Source organism: Sinocyclocheilus anshuiensis, unplaced genomic scaffold (genome assembly GCF_001515605.1).
Source record: "Sinocyclocheilus anshuiensis isolate Anshui unplaced genomic scaffold, SAMN03320099.WGS_v1.1 scaffold1597, whole genome shotgun sequence".
In the NCBI taxonomy this organism is placed as follows: domain Eukaryota; kingdom Metazoa; phylum Chordata; class Actinopteri; order Cypriniformes; family Cyprinidae; genus Sinocyclocheilus; species Sinocyclocheilus anshuiensis.
The window spans coordinates 39,619-61,369 of NW_015536587.1; the positions used below are offsets into that span (position 1 = coordinate 39,619).

General features: G+C 36.8%; 3 protein-coding genes and 1 pseudogene across 12 annotated transcripts in view; 3 read left to right on the top strand and 1 right to left on the bottom strand.

Moving 5' to 3' along the window:
• Positions 1-3,173: 3,173 nt before the first annotated feature.
• On the top strand, positions 3,174-4,478 carry LOC107703296 (beta-1,3-galactosyl-O-glycosyl-glycoprotein beta-1,6-N-acetylglucosaminyltransferase 3-like). Its single transcript, XM_016505881.1, has one exon. The coding sequence runs from the start codon at positions 3,174-3,176 to the stop codon at positions 4,476-4,478; it is 1,305 nt and encodes a 434-aa protein (XP_016361367.1).
• Positions 4,479-4,623: 145 nt separating this feature from the next.
• On the top strand, positions 4,624-7,315 carry LOC107703271 (beta-1,3-galactosyl-O-glycosyl-glycoprotein beta-1,6-N-acetylglucosaminyltransferase 3-like). Its single transcript, XM_016505839.1, has 3 exons — positions 4,624-4,629; positions 4,987-5,633; positions 7,255-7,315. Exons 1-3 carry the CDS (start codon positions 4,624-4,626, stop codon positions 7,313-7,315), a joined length of 714 nt encoding a protein of 237 aa, XP_016361325.1.
• Positions 7,316-9,306: 1,991 nt separating this feature from the next.
• On the top strand, positions 9,307-10,362 carry LOC107703278 (beta-1,3-galactosyl-O-glycosyl-glycoprotein beta-1,6-N-acetylglucosaminyltransferase 3-like; annotated as a pseudogene).
• A 951-nt stretch (positions 10,363-11,313) lies between these two features.
• bnip2 (BCL2 interacting protein 2) overlaps positions 11,314-21,751 on the bottom strand; it is a 17,881-nt gene continuing 7,443 nt past the window's right edge. For 3 of the 10 annotated variants that reach the window (XM_016505671.1, XM_016505693.1, XM_016505744.1), the window contains 8 exons: positions 21,427-21,612; positions 17,027-17,209; positions 16,440-16,542; positions 14,920-15,051; positions 14,483-14,569; positions 14,283-14,381; positions 13,951-13,986; positions 12,669-12,922 (listed from right to left, as the gene is read on the bottom strand). In XM_016505671.1, coding sequence (XP_016361157.1) covers positions 12,865-12,922; positions 13,951-13,986; positions 14,283-14,381; positions 14,483-14,569; positions 14,920-15,051; positions 16,440-16,542; positions 17,027-17,209; positions 21,427-21,612 — 884 coding nt within the window. In that variant the 3' untranslated portion in view covers positions 12,669-12,864. Of the gene's footprint in view, positions 11,531-12,668; positions 12,923-13,950; positions 13,987-14,282; positions 14,382-14,482; positions 14,570-14,919; positions 15,052-16,439; positions 16,543-17,026; positions 17,210-21,426; positions 21,613-21,751 lie in introns of those variants that run through there. The other 7 variants (XM_016505720.1, XM_016505680.1, XM_016505727.1 and 4 more) reach the window with 7 other exon arrangements.

Below are 21,751 nucleotides of genomic sequence, written 5' to 3' on the forward strand. Positions count from 1 at the left end.
AAAAAGATTCGTTCATTTTGCTGAACGAGACTCAAAGGTCCGAGTCGGTAAAATGATCCGAACTTCCCATCACTATTGTTTTGAATGGGGAAAAATGCAACGCTCAATATGGCCGCTCTATCGAATGAAGCTCCGCCTTCTGAGCAAAAGAGCCAATCACTAATCGGTAAAGTCAGCGTGCCACTTGCCGTTAGAAGTCCCGGTTGCTATAGAAACAGTCAGCGTTCTGAGACATGCGCTCAGGACTGCGCATGCAAATTGGCTGGTCTAGCCTGAAAAATAAGCTTGCAACGCTCTGACTTATCGGCCGAGTTACATAGATTAAAAATGGGTCAGATTAAACTGTGTGAGATAAAATAAGTGTTTTAAAAAGATGAGACAACAACAAAAGTAGAACTTGTAACGATCGGCCTTATCGGCCGAGTTACATGGATTTAAAATGGGTCAGATTAAACTGTGTGAGATAAAATAAGTGTTTTAAAAAGATGAGACCACAACAAAAGTAGGATGAATAAATAGTGTATTTACATAATGCACAAGGAACTTAAAACAACACAATAAAACTAGAATAACTTAGGCTGTTAAAAGCAGATTGTCCATTTAAATCGTACCCTAAAACAGTCCTTAAGAATCCCAGTGTGTTGAAGTCCCAAGGTAAAAGTGTCCACCGGTGTATATACAATTCCAACGAAAGTGATCATCCAAAATGAGTGAGATACTGGAAAGACAAGTCCATGAACAACTCCTCAATCCAGCGTGGTTGTTTGGTCAATGACCTTGATTGTTTGACATGCTGCTTGCTTTGTACTGGTTTACTTCCTTATTCCTGTCATGTGATTGACCACATGACAGGCAGACCCATGAACATTTTAAAGACATACACACATCAAATAATTAAGAGGATTAAAATGGCCAAGATACCATGTAAAACCATTAAAACTCAAATATATAGATAAAAAACCATCTTAATGTATATTGAGCGGTAAAAACATGTGTCTTTGTGTGGCAGTGTCACAAGCTTTTTATAACGCCATTTGAGCAAAATAAACAACATTTATGACACAGTTGTTGTCAGATTTCTTAGGTGATTTCAAATATGAAATTTAATCGCAAGCTTACTAAACAGTTTTGGAGGATTTGATGTTTCCCCATTCAAAGAGATAGGAGTTGCACTTGCATGCCCGAGAGGCGTTTCAAAGATGGCCGCCGAGTGACATGACTTGTCTTAAAGGGACTTTGGTTATGTCTGGACACACTAATCTGTTTTGCTCATTTGCTTCTGAACAACAGAAATACAGCGGTTATCATGGTTACCCATGTAAACAAAGCAGCGCTGTGAATAAAAACTATTTTATTAAGTGTTATACAGAGAAAATTTGAAAAATGTTTACGAAACCTTACTGAAGAAAGTCAGATTCCCTGTTTAAAGTGGTAAATACGCTCCCACACCTTGCTCTTCTTTCAAGCGGACATTTCTCTGAGCCAGCAGCGAGTGACACAAAGAGAACAAATGCATGCAAGGTCTGACATAGAATGAAATGAATTTGTTTTCCACTCCAAATATCCACTTTTCAAAAGAATGTATTATTTTTAAAACATAACATTAAAATGATTAGGCTACATTTCGACTAGTCGACTACTATTTCCAATGTCGACTAGCGACCTCAGTTCCGTTTAATTGACTAAGCTGAGTCCCAAATGACACACCATACACTATGCTATACAGCGTTTTTGGCCGTTTTCGCAGATATATGTAAATGCAAATCGTTTTGAAAATGTTGTCATACACGTGAAACTTTTTAAAAACGCAAGGGAAATATTTTTCCGTTTTTTGTCGTGTAAACGTAGCCTAAGAGGCAATATGGGGGTATTTTTGGACACAGCTTGAATTTGACACAAATTTTAAAATTTAAATTAGACATGACATGACACAGGTTCGGTGACAAGAAGACTAGTTTGGGCACTTGTAAGCAACACTCCATCTAGTTATACAATAGTTTCAAATGTAAATGTTTTAGTGAATTAGGCCATTTTCACATTCAGCAACATTCCTTCAGTTTCTAACTTAGGAGACACAGGAGACTTTGTTGGTTGGTTTACAAGTGCACATGTAACGGAGGCCAGCGGTAGGTGTTGTGCAAGTAAACCTCACTCCCCTGATCTCAAGAGAAGCACTAGCGACTGACGCTAGTGGCTGCAATCTTTAGCCTCCTTGTTAGTGCATCCGCCTCCCATGCCAGAGACCCACTCGGAACGAGAACGAGGTGTGGCGGTAAGGACCCGGGGGAGAGGGGTTACACACACACACACACTCTTTCTCACTCATCTTGTTCTGTGAGCTTCACACTCTTCCTTTTTAACCTGCCTGAAATATTCATTACTAGTTTTGTGGTTTAAAGCAAGGCTGTAAACCACTGAAATCTTAACTTGGGCAGCATCTTTGTACAACAAAAGTAGGACAGAGAACAACACAAAATTGCAAACTCAAGTTAGACGGCAAGTTTACAATGCATCACATAAGTAAATCAGCTAATTTAATTAATTTAAAGTTTTTGTGTCCTCATGTCTGATCGATGTAGATATACATTTTAAAAAATGGTGCAGAAACGCATATAAACTGCTAACAGAGTGACCTAAAAGAGTGGAAAAGGTTCTAACGTTCAATACAAAGTTAACACATACTTTAAAGGGATAGTTTACTCAATAAGTTAACTATAAGTATTTAATTTGTGGGTGAACCATCCCTTTAAATTAAACCCTTGTGTGAAAAGCTACAGATATGGAAATCAAAAGATAAGAGAACCATCTTGCTCAAATCAATGATATGATATGTTACTTTAAATCCTCTTAATGTTTAAAAAAAAATGTTTTCTTGTTTTCAAAACATCTTTGGTATACAAAGTTTACAAACTTTATTTATTTAATGCTCTTACTGACCGTAGTATCAGACAATCACACCCTCCAGGAAGATGACGGCCACACCTCTACTGTGTAATAATTATTATGCATTTTGGCAGAGGTCAGCCCTTCCCCTCTGTACGTGACTCGCTATCTTTCAGTTCCTGCCACATTCTTCTGGTATTTAAACAAGAGAGGCTGTTTCATACCTTACTGACACAGGTTTCCTCTCCTGGTACTTGTTTCTGGTAGGCTATAATCTTAAAGAACTCAACATGGGACTTAACAGTCAGAGGATTATGAAAATAATCTCCATCCTTTCTGTGGGTATAACCATGTCTGTTATCATGCTGAACTATCCGGGACAAAGGACAAATTGCCCCCATAAGGAAGAGTTGGTCTTCAATAACTTACTAAAGCAAGATCTTGGAGAACTACAAGCTTGTTCTGCTATTATCCAAGGAGACATGGATGGAGTGGACAAGGAGGCTTTCAGGAAGCTCCTGGCCTCTAGAAAAACAAAATCCCTGCTATCAGAGTCATTCTATCTCAACGCCACCAAGGATTGTCCATCCTACATCAGAGATAGAGGGTTTCTGACTGTTTCTCTCAGTAAAGAGGAGAAAGATTTCCCCATTGCTTACTCCATGGTGATCCATGAGAAAATTGAGATGTTTGAAAGGCTCCTGAGAGCCATTTACACTCCTCACAATGTGTACTGTGTTCACGTGGACCAGAAGTCTCCTGAGAGCTTTAAACAAGCAGTAAGAGCCATTGCGTCCTGCCTGACCAACGTGTTTGTGGCCAGCAAACTGGAGAGTGTGATTTATGCCTCCTGGTCTCGAGTTCAAGCGGACATCAACTGCATGCAGGATCTGCTCAAGTCACCTGTCCAGTGGAAGTATCTGCTCAACACATGTGGCACTGATTTCCCCATTAAAACCAATGCAGAAATGGTTCAGTCTCTTAAACACCTGAATGGAAAGAACAGTTTGGAGTCCGAGGACGTAAAGGCCAAACATTGGCGCTGGCAGTTTCATCACAATGTTACGAACGTTGTGACTCGGACAGATGTCAAAAAGTCGCCTCCACCAATACAGAGCCCTATGTTCTCAGGAAATGCTTACTTTGTGGTTTCAAGAGAGTTTGTGGAGCACATCTTCAAAAGCAAAGAGATTCAAAACTTCATGGAATGGGAGAAAGACACGTACAGTCCAGATGAGCACATGTGGGCTACGTTACAGCGGATGCCTTCAGTACCAGGATCTAATCCTTCAAACATCAAGTACCAACAATCGGACATGAACGCGATTGCTCGTCTGGTGAAGTGGAGCTACCATGAAGGAGATCTAAAGAGTGGAGCTCCCTACCCGCCATGCACTGGGACGCACAGACGGGCAGTGTGTGTCTATGGAGCTGGGGACTTGAAATGGATTGTGCAGCAACACCATCTTTTGGCAAACAAGTTTGATCCAGAAGTAGATGATATTGCAATCAAATGTATGGAGGCTTTTTTAAGGTACAAAGCTATTTATGGTCGATCGTTACTAACAGTTCAAAAATCGGACATTGTTTTATGATGCTATCTGTACATTTTTGTAAATAATGTATCATTCTTTGTTATTGATAAGAAATATATTGATATGATATATATTTTATTTATATTGAAATATTTATATTATGTGTTATATATATTTATGTTTTATATAATATAATAAACTTTCTATGCAGGTCATATTTTTTCTTTTAGGATGTTGCAAATTGTTAAATACAATTAATGAATTTTACAAACTATTTGTACACTCCAGAGAAGCTCAATGTTATGCATAACATTTCATATAAAGCAACACATTTGCTAATAACTTTTAAGAAAAATTAACATTAACAGATCATTAGTCGGTCAGTCTACCAACAATAAAAATCATGTTAAAAACAATGAATTTATAGAAAATATTATTTGTCATGAGTTGTCAGTGATATTGTGCTCTGACATATAACAAGTAATTTACATTTATGTAAAAATGTACCACAGAAATGTGTCTATAAATAAAGAAACATTATGGTTTTCCTTAAAATGGAGCATTGCAGGATCTGCTCAAGTCACCCGTCCAGTGGAAGTATCTGCTCAACACCTGTGGCACCGATTTCCCCATTAAAACCAATGCAGAAATGGTTCAGTCTCTTAAACACCTGAATGGAAAGAACAGTTTGGAGTCCGAGGACGTAAAGGCCAAACATTGGCGCTGGCAGTTTCATCACAATGTTACGAACGTTGTGACTCGGACAGATGTCAAAAAGTCGCCTCCACCAATACAGAGCCCTATGTTCTCAGGAAATGCTTACTTTGTGGTTTCAAGAGAGTTTGTGGAGCACATCTTCAAAAGCAAAGAGATTCAAAACTTCATGGAATGGGAGAAAGACACGTACAGTCCAGATGAGCACATGTGGGCTACATTACAGCGGATGCCTTCAGTTCCAGGATCTAATCCTCCAAACATCAAGTATGAACAATCGGACATGAATTCAATTGCTCGTCTGGTGAAGTGGAGCTACCATGAAGGAGATCTAAAGAGTGGGGCTCCCTACCCACCATGCACTGGGATGCACAGACGGGCAATGTGTGTCTATGGAGCTGGGGACTTAAAATGGATTGTACAGCAACACCATCTTTTGGCAAACAAGTTTGATCCAGAAGTAGATGATATTGCAATCAAATGTATGGAGGCTTTTTTAAGGTACAAAGCTATTTATGGTCGATCCTTACTAACAGTTAAAAAAGTTAAAAAATTTTTATGATGTTTTTAATAACAGGTTCAGAAGCTCTCTTTATATTTTTGTAAATAATGCAAATAATGCATTTATTGATATGATATATATTGATGTGTAAATGCATATGTTTAATGTTTATATAATAAACTTTCCATGCAGGTCATATTTTTTATCAGGATGTTGCAAATTGTTAAATAAAATTAATGAATTTTACAAACTATTTGTATACTCCAGAGAAGCTCTCTTTTTGTTATGCATAATATTTCATATAAACCAACAGATTCGCGAATAACTTTTAAGAAAATGAACATTAACAGATCATTAGTCAGTCAGTCTACCGACAATAAGGATCTTGATAAAAGATGGTGGGGGGAATTGAGAGCCACTGGTGTACTGTGTGGTAGGAAATACAGTGTGGCATGTGAACTTCAGTGACTTTACTTAAAGATTGTCATCTCTGAGGCACCATTAGTGACTAACCTAAATACTATAATCACAAAGGAAACAATAAGACAAACACAAACTTAAATATCACTAAGGTACTCATACACTCATAAGGAAATATCCTCTGTTAACAATCTTAGTATTTTACATAGACCAATTTTATAACACTAATATTCTACACTCACAATATCTGCATCCGAATGTACACTACTGATCTGTAATGTTTGTTAATGAGCTATCTATGAAAGCTGTTATGAAGGGCTGCCATTTTTAAAGAAAGGATTCAACAAACCAAAAATTATATGAAATTCTCCTTTCATATGCAATGATAATATAAGCATGAAAGCGAATGTATGCAGTGGGTTATAGAGTAACACATTCTGAAACAAGTTAACGAAACCACTGAAAAATATTCGGTGGAAAACCATTTGATAAAATATCTCCCTGTTCAAACCACAGAACAGCAACATTGTGCACAAAGCTGATGAATAACGAACCAAAACGGTGTATAACTAGGATATTGAAATTCCACTTGTTATTATAGCATGTTAACCACACCATTAAAACCAATGCAGAAATGGTTCAGTCTCTTAAACACCTGAATGGAAAGAACAGTTTGGAGTCCGAGGACGTAAAGGCCAAACATTGGCGCTGGCAGTTTCATCACAATATTACGAACGTTGTGACTCGGACAGATGTCAAAAAGTCGCCTCCACCAATACAGAGCCCTATGTTCTCAGGAAATGCTTACTTTGTGGTTTCAAGAGAGTTTGTGGAGCACATCTTCAAAAGCAAAGAGATTCAAAACTTCATGGAATGGGAGAAAGACACGTACAGTCCAGATGAGCACATGTGGGCTACGTTACAGCGGATGCCTTCAGTACCAGGATCTAATCCTTCAAACATCAAGTACCAACAATCGGACATGAACGCGATTGCTCGTCTAGTGAAGTGGAGCTACCATGAAGGAGATCTAAAGAGTGGAGCTCCCTACCCGCCATGCACTGGGACGCACAGACGGGCAGTGTGTGTCTATGGAGCTGGGGACTTGAAATGGATTGTGCAGCAACACCATCTCTTGGCAAACAAGTTTGATCCAGAAGTAGATGATATTGCAATCAAATGTATGGAGGCTTTTTTAAGGTACAAAGCTATTTATGGTCGATCCTTACTAACAGTTAAAAAATCTGACATTATTTTATGATGTTTTTAATAACAGGTTCAGAAGCTCTCTTTATATTTTTGTAAATAATGCATCAATCTTTTTTATTGATATGATATATATTGATGTGTAAATGCATATGTTTAATGTTTATATAATAAACTTTCCATGCAGGTCATATTTTTTATCAGGATGTTGCAAATTGTTAAATAAAATTAATGAACTATTTGTACACTTCAGAGAAGCTCTCTTTTTGTTATGCATAATATTTCATATAAACCAACAGATTCGCGAATAACTTTTAAGAAAATGAACATTAACAGATCATTAGTCAGTCAGTCTACCGACAATAAGGATCTTGATAAAAGATGGTGGGGGGAATTGAGAGCCACTGGTGTACTGTGTGGTAGGAAATACAGTGTGGCATGTGAACTTCAGTGACTTTACTTAAAGATTGTCATCTCTGAGGCACCATTAGTGACTAACCTAAATACTATAATCACAAAGGAAACAATAAGACAAACACAAACTTAAATATCACTAAGGTACTCATACACTCATAAGGAAATATCCTCTGTTAACAATCTTAGTATTTTACATAGACCAATTTTATAACACTAATATTCTACACTCACAATATCTGCATCCGAATGTACACTACTGATCTGTAATGTTTGTTAATGAGCTATCTATGAAAGCTGTTATGAAGGGCTGCCATTTTTAAAGAAAGGATTCAACAAACCAAAAATTATATGAAATTCTCCTTTCATATGCAATGATAATATAAGCATGAAAGCGAATGTATGCAGTGGGTTATAGAGTAACACATTCTGAAACAAGTTAACGAAACCACTGAAAAATATTCGGTGGAAAACCATTTGATAAAATATCTCCCTGTTCAAACCACAGAACAGCAACATTGTGCACAAAGCTGATGAATAACGAACCAAAACGGTGTATAACTAGGATATTGAAATTCCACTTGTTATTATAGCATGTTAACCACACACTCTTTCACTTTTTCTACTTACAGCCATTCAAAAGTAACTGTGTATTCTGACTGGTTTCTTTTACAAACAGCATATGCATCTATAAATGTTCATTATATAAGAGTACACGTTTTACAAGTGAGCAATTTTTGTTGCGAGATATCCTAAAAGCATGAAATGGACCTGTCTCTTGCCTTTTGTCGCGGCTTGACGCGAAATAAGGTACTGTGCACGTTTTTGGCACCATAAGCCAATCAGTCATCACGTGATTGATCAGCTAATACTGCCCAAGTGATTTAAACTACTAAAGTATTAAAACAGTTGTTATGTGGGGATCTGTGCTAACCGAGCAAACACAATTGAGATGAATGGAAACGTTAACCTCAGTGTGCTTAAATACAAAGCTTGTTTGTTAAGCTGATATTGTGGTGCCCTCTACTGGAGACTAATTTAAATAGACTCTGACTCTAGTGTTGCACTCTACTAGAATAGGGGAACCATTTACTAAGGATCTGTTTGATTATTTCATGATATGCTATTTTTTAAGATAACTTGTGACAGATTGGTAAATCGTTAGCATACTTAATCATTTGTGAACGTAGTCATGTTTTGTAAATGATTAATCATCATCTAATCACTTGTAAATGATTTATAACTCAATCTACAAAACAGATAAAAATATTAACAAATCACTTATGAATCATGTATGAACACAGTTGTTTTGTAAACGATTAGTTCATCATTAACTAATCACTTATAAACGCCTTACAACTGAACGTTATTATAAAGTGTTACCTAACTTTGTGAGAGGAACAGCCTGAAAGTTAAGCAGTTATTCACTGAAAGTAGTGCTGTCTACCGTTGTTACCTTCAATAACTTTCGCAGAAATCCTTGGTAATTAGGGTTCCCTCCATGGGTGAATGGTCCCTGCCTTGCCTACTGTATGCACCTACCTTAGTTACATCTCTACGGTAAATGACCTTACTGACACAGTAGCAGTAGTTTCTTGCAGGGCAGGTTTTATTAACCTTAAAGAACTGAAAATGGGATTTTTCAAACCTAGAATTCTTAAGACAACTGCTATTCTTTCACTGGGTACAACACTGTCCATATTCCTGCTGAACTATCCAAGGAAGAACTGCCCTTCGAAACTGGAATCGAATCACTTACTAAAGCAGGATGTTGGAGAACTACAGGCTTGTTCTGCTATTATCCAAGAAGACATGGATGGAGTGGACAAATACATTTTCAGGAAGCTCCTGGGGGAAAATCCCTGCTATCAAGAGTCATTTTATCTCAATGCCACCAAGGATTGTCCATCCTAAATCAGAGATAGAGGGTTTCTGACTGTTCTGACTCAGTAAAGCGGACAAAGATTTCCCCATTGTTTACTCCATGGTGATCCATGAGAAAATTGAGATGTTTGAAAGGCTCCTGAGAGCCATTTACACTCCTCACAATGTGTACTGTGTACTCCTGAGATCTTTAAACAAGCAGTAAGAGCCATTGTGTCCTGCCTGACCAACGTTGTTTGTGGCCAGCAAACTGGAGAGTGTGATTTACGCCTCCTGGTCTCGAGTTCAAGCGGACATCAACTGCATGCAGGATCTGCTCAAGTCACCTGTCCAGTGGAAGTATCTGCTCAACACATGTGGCGCTGATTTCCCCATTAAAACCAATGCAGAAATGGTTCAGTTTCTAAAACACCTGAACGGAAAGAACAGTTTGGAGTCCGAGGCCATAGAGGGCAAAAAGTGACGCTGGCAGTATCATCACAATGTTACAAACACTGTGATTCCTGTGGTGCTGATTTCCCCATTAAAACCAATGCAGAAATGGTTCAGTTTCTAAAACACCTGAACGGAAAGAACAGTTTGGAGTCCGAGGCCATAGAGGGCAAAAAGTGACGCTGGCAGTATCATCACAATGTTACAAACACTGTGATTCGGACTAATGTTAAAAAGTCACCCCCACCAATAAAGACCCCCATGTTCTCAGGAAATGCTTACTTTGTGGTTTCAAGAGAGTTTGTGGAGCACATCTTCAAAAGCAATTGACATTGAAGGAATCTGATGAACTAACCTAAAACACTGTTTTGTTCTAAAGGAGCTCAAGTGTTGATACCGCAATGTAAAAAAAAAAAAAAAAAAAAAAAAAAAAAAAAAAACACTTTCTCATGTCCTGTTCTCTGCAAGGGAAATGACACAACATTGAACTGTTGCAGTGTTGTAGAACATTCACAATGACAATGTGATTTTTGTGTGGAAGTTTACTTGCAAGAACATAACATACAAGAACCCACCCTCCCAAACCATTAATGCAAGTGAACTGGAGAAATGTTACAATTGTGTATGGTGCAATACATTTTTGCTTATTTCCTTAGTCTCATTTGTACATTTCTCCACATTCTTTAATCATACAAGACATTCAGCAGTAAACAATATGTGGCATAACCGTGAGATGTTCAGTGAGCAGATGACAAATAACGCCAGACTTTGGCCCTAAAAATAACATTGCAGTCATAAAAATATATTAATCTTTCTCCTTTGTGGCCTTTTGATATAAATATAGATATTTAAATGTAATGTAGAACATGCATCGACTAGTTCGAAAACGGAGTGCCTTAACTAAGAGCAAGATACAATAGGATCTAGAACATGTTGACAAGATCTACTTAATGAAATGATGCATATAAAAGGTTATTAAAATGTTTAACGCAGAAATCAGATGCCATCTGCCAAGTGCTTGGCACACAAATGCAACAGGGAGAAGAAAAAAAAAAGTCACATAGCGTAACAGGCAGCCGAAGCTTTAAAGGGACAGCTCACCCACGAATAAAAATTCTGTCATTATTTACTCACCCTCACACCATTCCAAATCTGTATGACTCTTGTGTGGAGCACAACATAAGATATTTAGCAGAACGTACAAGCTGCTCTGTTCCTTTTCAATGAAAGTGAATGGGGCCACAACTATCAAAAAGAGCAGCTTGGACATTCTGCTAAATAACTTCTTTTGTGTTCCACAGAAAAAAAGTCATATGGGTTTGGAATGACATAAGAGTGAGTAAACGATGGCAGAATTTTCATTTTGCGGTGAACTATTTCTTTAAAAGGCACTTTTCTGACATCAAGATCTTGCGTTCTCCAGTTAAAAGAAACCCAATACATTCTTTTATTCTTCCAACTTTTCTCTTCAACTCCTCTGACTCACTCTGGCACTGCAGCGGTGGCGATCTCCACCTTCCCACGCATGCCCTGGTCAATCCTAAGTAGAAAAAAACAAAAAAATGTAACAGTGTAAGGGATCAGAATCAAAACCATACCAACACTTCAATTTGATTCAGAAAGAACAGCCGTTTATACACAAATCAATACACAGACAACGTCACAAAAAGGTCTCATGACTTTACACTCAAAGGTTTAGTCTAATCACCAAGACAACTTGTTTAAATGAGGTTAAAAACATAATTATACAAACACAACAAGCAAAAAGATCATTTAAATCAATTAATGTGGAACGTAAGTCAGTTGATTCTGCATTGTTCATTGTACAAACTGGCTGAAAAACATTTTTTGAAGAAAATTTAAGTGAAGCTTGTGCACAACGCAGTTGGTAAGACATTCTAAGTGTTTTATATTATCTGATGTAGACTACACTCTAATGCTCCGTCATGGCCCACTGTGAGGTTTACACTAGGGATGCACCGATACCGATACTGGTATCGGGCCCGATACTGAGCTCTTGTACTCGTACTCGTTAAAATGCTCCGATACCAAACGCCGATACCACACAGCATGTGATAAGTGCCATATTCAGACAAAGAAACACCGACAACAGACAGCAGAATGGAGTTATTAGAGATTAAAGATGTCTACGAAGTATATGTATGCACTGAATATAAAACATTCAGTATTAATGCCTGTATAGCTGATTTGTGCCAGCTGGTAAGCAAAGCACGCTGAGTGGATTGAGTGCACGGCGGCGCAGATGCGCAAGCTTGTCGAGTGAATATCCCTTTCTCACAGACATCACTGGAAAGTTTGTAGTTCGGTCAGATATGTCAAAAAGAAGTAAGTAAAACAATGCACAAGTTACTTAATGGTAGGGAGGAAGGGAGGGAGAGAGAGAGAGTGCGCAATTCTGTTGTGTGATCTTTATTGATGTTCGCTCACTTACCACGCATCATTTGTATTAAAACTAGATCGTAAATATAAGACAATTTATAGGGGCATTCTCTATAAACGTCATTTATGTTTACCCTTAAGCATAGAGGACTTTCTGAAAGTGAAAATAACAGCCTGTGTGAAATGCGCTAGGCTGTACTGTACTTGTCCCTCTCATTCTGCACCAGTACAAATACGTGTGCGCGTTGCGCGTTTTGCTTGCTTCATGAATGTTTCTCAATGCATTTTGTCATGTGTAGGGGTTGGACATGCAGTGAGCAGTAAGAATGTGCATTGGCCAGACATGCATTTGAAAAAAATGTAAACCACCCGTGACTTTACTGTTCAAATCCTTCACCATAAAGTCTGATTTACTAGGCTGGTCATACATACCATACTAACAGTGGCAGAACTGAGAGGACAGAACGTCAGAATCTAAATCTGTGAGATGTTCATTTCAAACACAAGCAAGTTACTGCATTTGGCCAAAAACCTGAATGAAATTAATTCATAACAGTTACTGAATTATTCAGATGTGGAGTTTCACTAGCCTCCAATGTTCCCTCTATACAACACACTTCTATGCAGACCAAAAACTAACTGCAGACTCAAAAATGTGTGGCAAAAGCAAAAGATTTATCGAATTTAGAGCTAAATTAATGTTCTAACAAGATTTGATAAATAACTAAATGTATGTCTTTTTATATATATATATTTCTATATAAAATGTATAAATTATGTAATTTTATATCCAATAAATGTTTATAAATAAAGCAGATAACTAATTACAAATTATAATATCTGCATAATTTAAATCAAGTGTTTAGTACATAGGAAAGAAAGAAATACTGCAGAACCTAATTTTTGTTCTCATTCGTTTTACATCATACTTTGTCAAGTCACTTTTTTCCTCAAATTATATAAAATGTTGTCTAGTCCTTTGAACCCCACTGTACATTATTTCAGTGGTTTTAGTTATTTTATAAACTAAAACGATGATGAGGTCTACCAAAATTAATTGAAGAAATTAAGAATATTTATGTATTTATTATTTTATTTATTTGAATAAATAATGAATAACCTTACAAAAGATTTTAATTGCTTTGGATGTTTTTTTTAAATTTTTTTTTATGGTGAACAGCAAGAAAACAAACTGCAATAGCAATAAGACAAAAACTACAGGAAATACTGCTTGCCTCAGTAGATTTTATAATAAAAGGTCAATGTTGGAATTTCAGCGCAAGTCAACACTTTTGCTCTGGAAATGTGAGACAAATTGTGCTCAATTTAAAAAGTGCAAAACAGCTGCATTCACAACAAATGATTATAGTTAGATGGCGCACAGAAGGAATTTAGCATCTTGATGACAATCAAAGAAGAAGCTCAAAAAGCAACTTTTGGTCCAGTGACCAAGTAAAGGTGTACACTTAATAAAGCCAAACGATTAATTGTTAGTTTTGTGCAATTCAGGCAAGGTCAACAGAGATACAGCAGGGATCTCCGGAATGAAAATACAGATACCTTTTACGTTTTTTCCTATTTTTTTCTTCGTCAAACCTTAGAGGAAAGGCAGGGAGAAGGATTAGGGCATAGAGAGTTTCTGAAGATACCACAGCCAACAGCAGCTAGTACTTGGGAGCAGATCAGACTTTCAGTAAAGTAATTACAAAGCTGGAATACTGATGAGAGAGGAGAGCAATATGGAAACTTCAGTACGGAAGGTAATCATTTAGCATAGCTTGTCAAAACAGTTTCAGAGTAATGAACGTACAGTAGAAACTGATAATTTCCAGTAAAAAAAAAAAAAAAAAAGGAAGCAGGAGGCAGAAGCAGTATATTAAAGGGATACTTACTGTTTAATGCAGTCTGGTATGGAAACATACTCCATCGGGACAAGCTCAGCCAGATCTGTCAGGCTGTACACATACTTGATTTTCTGGCTAAATTTTGAGCTGTAATAGAAAGATTTACATTGAATAATGCATTAATAAGATCACTGCAGGAAATCAATTCATATTAAAACATATCTGAAGGGAACTAGAAAAGGACTGACCTTATAAAAGGTTTTGTGAGGGCCAGGAGGGTGCGAATAAACCAGGACGGGTGCACAATTATCAATGACTTCAAATTCTTCCTTAACCTGTATCAGAACAATGTTGTGTGAATATAAAATTACATTTTTTTTTCAGGGTTCAGAGTTTCTATATATTAAAATTGACTGAAAATAAATATTTTATTATATTATTTTTTAATTTGAGAAAATAGTAAAAAAAAAAATTGAATAAATACAAAAAATAAATTTATATTATGCATTTATTTATTTAAATATAGCATTATTATTATTAAAATGTTTTTACACAGATGTTGACTTGAAATTGGCTTTCTGGGGTTAGAACAAAATGAAGACAGAATGAGTAATTTAATTGAATAGCTCACCCAAAAATAAAAGAAACAAAGTTTGTTAGCAAAAGCTATCAATGAGATTCTCACCTTCGATCTATTTGCTGATAGCATTTTCTGAGCCAGCCCACACTGGGCATCTTTCGGCGTGAAGTGGCTCCATTCAGGTATACAATCATGTAGTTCTCAGCTACAAGCAGCTCTAGAGTTCCTATGACATACCTGAATGATACACAAAATGTTAGTTGCAAAACTACCTGAGGTTTGAGCCATCAAGTGAGGACTTCTCTACATCACCTTCAGGGCTGCTAACAAACTTAAAGGGTTAGTTCACCAAAAAATGAAAATTCTGTCATTAATTACTCATCCTCGTGTTGTTCGAAACCTGTAAGACCTTCATTAATCTTCGGAACTCAATTTAAGATATTTCTGATTAAATCTGAGGGCTCTCTGACCCTCCTATAGACAGCAAGGTAACTACCACGTTCAAGGTCCAGAAAAGTACCAAGATGATCGACAAAGTAGTCCGTGTGACATCAGTGGTTCAACTGTAAAGTTACGAAGCTACGAGAATACTTTTTTGCGCAAAGAAAACAAAAATAACGACTTTATTCCACATTTTCCCAGATCCGGCGCCGCCACACGCTCGCGTCATGGTACTGTCGTGAACGCGCGTCCACAAGTGACGCAGTAGAAGTAATATACATTTTTTAGTGAACTATCCCTTTAAATCAACAGAAAAGCTTGAATCACTGGTCTCCCAAAAATGGGACTATAATGGACTATAGAGTCAAAATGATAATGCATATTTTTGGGGAAAAAGTACAATATACAATAAAAGTACTGCAAAAGAAAAAAAAACGATTTAATTGAAAAAATAATGTACGCTGTGATCGTTACCCAAGAATTGTGATATTTTAGAGTTTTTTGTGAGTTATTGACTGTTACATCATGTAATATTACTTTGAGTCAATTTTACTCCGAATAAAATGGCATCTTATTTTAGTTGATGAGAAAGTACAAAATTATTAATTCCTTCAGTAATCTTGTTGACTAGTTTAAAACTATACGCAAGTTTTCATCAATACAAATGGAAAATAAAACTGTTTACAAATGACCAGGCTGCACTTCTGAGGAAAAATTAGTAGCTAAATTCACCCAAGTTTCACAATATTTGAAATATATTCACAAATTGTGTTGGAAGCAATTAGTAGCAACACATATTTGCCTTAATTTCATCAGTGCTGTCTGTACAATACTTTGCAGAGAATATTCTGCAATGGACTGCAATGTAAAAAATGATTTTTAAAAGTTGTAAAAGATTATTGGAGTACATTTTACAAGAAAAATTTTTACTACTATTTTTTACTACTAGTCTTTCTACTTCAAAATTTCACATTTAATTCAATGTGTTATTTGCCGTTTCTTTGTAATTAGTTGAGAGATTTAGCAATTTCTGAGAGAAAAATTGTTTCTACATGAATTTTTTTCCAGTGTGGTCGCTTTACAGATGTCTCAGATGCCTCTGTTTTAAAGGGATCTTGACCAGAATAAGCCATGCGGAGCATCACTAGAAACAAACCGGTTGAAAACAGCCATCTAGAACTTACTTGAAAAGATTGTCCATGATGTATCTGTAATTTGGTTGATTGCTCTCAGGCATAAAGCAAACAGCAAAGACGATGATGGCATTCAATCCATCGCCATAGTAACCTGCGAAAAGGGGAACCATGTTTGAAAGTGGCTACTGGCAAACGTTTGAATGTTAGTTTGCACTTTTACAGCAATTACACAAGTTGACTGATCTAATCCATCTGAATCAACAGCTCAGTCTGTGTAATTGTTCATTATATAACAGCATGCGACAGCTGTTAGATGGCAAAAGGGAGGGGGAGGAAGTGCAAAAAGGAAGAAAGACAGATGGTAACAGGCTCTTCTGACTGAGAGATTATCTGGAAAAGGTCTGTGGCGTTATAAATGACAGTAAATGCCACAGTACTGCTCTAAAAGCACCAAAGGAGTTGTTCTATGAGTGAGAATGCTGCTAAACACCATAAAACACCTCTAAATGTCTTCAGTTTCACCCACTGACAATTTCGACCATGGACAATTTCACTTCCTGAATGGTGCAAACAGAAAGCGTCCTTGTATAGATAACAGACAGGACACATTGGTATGGAAAGGTGCAGTAACTGACCTCCATGGCTGATAACCCTCTTGTAGGGCTCAATGGCCTTCATGTCCACCCGGTGCTCCTGCTCTCCGATGCGGAAGACTCTCCAGCGACGGCCCTCCTCGCGTTCCTCCGTGCTGGTGAACTCCTGCACCGACTCCACTCCTTTACGCAAGAGGTCCGCATTTTTGGGTTTTGGGAGGTCATCTGACAAGGGAAATAAAGGGTTTATTTGACTTAATATTTGTTATTTTTGAGTATGTGCGCTGTTCAGTTGAGTGTCCATTTATATGATCAGGAATTATGCTTTACTGATTCAGAGTTTAGAAAAAAAAGTTCTGATAGTAAAATCTACCTGCCAAAAATAAAAAAAATGAAAAACTAAATGCATTACACTCATCCTGTGGTCTTTACCAACTAGAAAGCTTCTGTGCACCAAAACAAGCAGACAAATGAAGGAGTATTAAACAAAAAAAAAATCTATTAAATAAACCGGAAAAAAAAAATGTTTTAGTTTTGGCTAAAAATCTCAAATAGCATCATATGTCTCATCTTCAGTACAATCTATTATAGGACGCTCTGTGAAAATATCCAGTCAAGATGGCAGATTCAAGTGAATATACAGGTTTTTATTGAAGTATGACTGAAACGGCAATGATGTCTTAGAAGGTAGCTGCCTATGTAGACAGTAGGTAACACAGTAGACATCAGGGCAGCTAGCTAGGTTTTGGAACAGAGATAATGTAAATACAACATACCTACATACATACATGCTAGTGCTAGTTTCTACCAGTTCATTATGGATACATCTGTCATAAGAATCTTTGTGAAAAAGTGTACTTAATTGTACTGAATGTGCATTTGTATTGTACTTTAAAGCTGCAGTCTGTAAGTTTTGCCTCTGTCGCCATCTCTGTTTGAAAACCTGGAATTGCAGCTGTGTGTGGAATTATCTAGCTTGCGTGGGTTGTAAGTCGGCACGGCTCCAGCGCGGATGAATCTAATGTTCTGAAGAGTATGTGTGGCAGTCAGTCTTGTGTCCACCGGTGTGGATATTTACTGTATTTCGCAATCACAGATTCTAGCCTACGTCTTGGAATATGACCCAAATAAGCATTTTCACCGTATATTGCCATCTGAACAAGTAAGTAACAATTCTGCCACGTTTGTTCTGACCAACTGAGGAAAAAAGCATTACCATAAATCTCGCTACCAATGGTGATTAAATCTAAAGATCGGTTAGCTCATATCACATCAAACCATTCAAATTATTATTATTGTTATACTTTATTCTCAAACTGTTAATGTTAACAACATCAGCATTGGTGACTATAGTGTGTGTATAAGCGAGTAGATTTCAATTTCTGTACAGTCTAATCTCTAATTGTCATACCACTCGAATTTCATATTCGAAGGTCTTACGGGTTTGGAACGACATGAGGGTGAGTAATTAATGATAGAATTTTCATTTTTGGGTGAACTGTCCCTTTAAATAGGCAGACTACACCAATCAAAGAAATGAACAGCAGGTGTGCAAAATTAAACATCGTGTAGCCGAGGAAACTAACTGAAAACTAGGTCATGTGCCAACCATCCAAAACCAAAACAAACACAGATGAACCCTGACATAAACTCACGCCGTTGGTTGACTCTTAAACAGAGTTTTGTTGTGAAATCACCACAGTCACATTTGCGTTTACATGTGGTCTTATTGTGCTTGAATTATTGGTGCGTGTTGCCGTTGTAATGTTTCATTAAAGCTGCAGTCTGTAGGTTTTACCTCTTTGCCGCCATCTCTGTTTGAAACCTGCAACTGCAGTTATTTGCAGAATTATTTTAATTACGTGGTGCACCGGCACGGCTCCAGAGCGGATGAATCTAATGTTTTTAAGGGAGTATGTGTGGCTGTCAGACACCGCACTGGTTTGGACACTGTACTTAGGAATCATTCTAGCCTTTGGAGTATGACCCAAATAAGAATTTTCACCTGTTATTGTCATCTGAACGAGTAAGTAACAAGTCTGCCACTTTTGTTCTGACCAACTGAGGGGAAAAAAGCATTACAATAAATTGCGCTAACAATCGGTTAGCTCATATCACATCAAACCGTGCAAATTATTTTTGTTATACTTTGTTCTCAAAAAACATCAGCATTGCGTGACTATGTGTGTGTATTAGCATTACATGTAGATTTCAGTTTCTGTACAGTCATTACCATTGTCGTACCATTCGAATCTTCTTTCAACACAAAAAGCAAATGATTCTTCCTTAGAACGGGAAGTTTGTGTAATCCCACGTAGGCTATCTGTAATCAGATGCACATTTAAAACTAGAATATAATCTAATTTCAATCACTTAGGCTACATGTTTCATAAACACATAATCCTTTATGGATTACAATCCGCCATCAAAATGATACATTTAATTATTCCAGCTGCTGTGAGAAAAGGCTATAAACGATCGGCCACCTGCAGGATCCTCACATGCGATAGCCTAGTAGCCGGGACAACTTCTTTATGTTTACAGACGTGACGCAATGACACAGTGCCATGCTCGAATTTCCCACGAAAACCTACCCGTACCACTCAAATTATAAAACATTATTATAAGCTAACCGTTGTGAATCGGGCTAAAGTAAGGCGATAGTTTTTAACTGATTATGTACTTGCTCAAATATTGATTTCTGTTGATTTTTAACCAAAAAAAGTTACGGACTGCAGCTTTAAATCTTAAAAAATAGATTTAAAAATTTAAAAAAAAAAAATCACACACACTGTACTTGCAAATAATAAAATATTAATAAAATAAAACGCCAACTCCCTTAAGGAAATGAACCATGATTTTACTACAAATAAAACTATATAAACATGGTTTACATAGTTGAACCATGGTAACCAAATTACCCATGACTTTTCTACACTAACCATAGTTTACCCATGGTATCTGTGGTTATACTAATGGTAATCAATCCGCTAAAAAAAACATGGTTAATACACTTCTACTACAATAAAACCATAGTTAATTTTCTTAAGTGACTGAGTACTTAAGAGTACACTTTCATCACTATGACTCTTAACATAATTAAGTACACTTTTAAATGTGCACTTTGTAATAATCCCTGATAGCACACATACATCACAGAGACGTCTATTTGCAAGACGCATTTTTTAGAGTGTTTGCTCATCTGCAATATGTCTATAGTACTATTCCTATCAGATGTCAAATAGAAGTTTAGAAGATGTCTTTAAGATGTTTATGATTTAGAATGTATGCAAAACTGACATCTTAAAGACGTCTTGTACACAGCAGATGCTTTCCAGATGAAGCGATCTTTAACAGACATCTTGCAGACGTACCTGCGCTATCTGGGATGTCATATTAAACGGTTTACTTCAAAGTACAATTTAAATTATGTTTATATAAACTTTTATCGTAAAAAGTAAACTTATTTTGATGTGTTGACAAACATACTAGGGCACATGTAAAGTACTTGATTATAATTTTAACTAGTGTTATTCAATATTACATTTAAAGTTAATACATTTTAAATGTACTAGATTGCAATAACATCATTACAAATGTTAATTTTACAAATGCGCTTAAATACACAACAAACACATTTCAAAAGAAATGACATTAAAGTATACTTTAGTTTACTATAAATGCTTGTCAGAACTCTAGCAGTGCAACCAAGTATTAATTCAATTACATATAAAGATGTATTAAAGTCCTACTTAAGCGGGTCAATTTTTTTTACCCACTTAAGTATTATTTCTATAATAAGTATGCCTTTAAAAACATATGCTACAATTCTTTTTCACAATGGAAGGCTGCAGTGTTTTTGCCTTTAAATTCAAAAGTGATTCATTTCCAGCTTTAACAAAAATGATCAGGACACCAAAATGAGGCTGATTAACAGAATCAGATCTGATGAGATTGGTGGAAAAACCATGCACAAATCAAAATCCAACCATCAACATTCTCCAACACAAAAACAATGGATAGCCTTTGATTTATAGTGCCATATCATACCATACCAAAGGGTGATATCGCAAAAAGAAAATGAAATCAATGCTGTAGGACTTGATCAGGGAGTAAAACATCCAGTCAGGTAACCTTACCACAAACCGCAGGCCAGTGGCCTGTCGCAAACCAATGAGAAGAAACAATCCTTCCAGGAAAGAGAGAAGAGAGCAGTGGGACAGAAAAACAAAACAAGAACACATAATACTGTTTAACTAGGAGTTATTACACAAAGTCAGTCCATGAAAAGATCTCTGTAACGTTAGTGAGTAAGGAACATTTCTACAGGATCAGAAAAGCACGAGTCTGAATGGCTGCAAAATGACTAATTAATCAGATTAGTTGCTGTTTGGGATTATGTAATAAACCATTAACATTTAAAGGCTAAACCACAGTCATACCTTCCCACTCAAACTCGTTGCTGTTGTCTGAAGGGGTGTCTATATCATCCAGGTCCAGTTCTGTACTCTCATCCAGCTCATCTGACAGGACCGAACCCTCACTGTGGTCTAGGTTTAGGCTGATGTCTGGAGCCAAAAGCTTCTTTTTGGTTTTCTTTGCACTGTTTAGTCCGTAAGACTGTGAAGCTGCAATTAAAACATAATTGATCACAGTGTTTTCTGAACATAGTAACAAATGTATAATTGTCTCTACATATTCATATATGTGACCATGGACCACAAAACCAGTCATAAGGGTCAATTTTTTGAAATTGAGGTTTATACA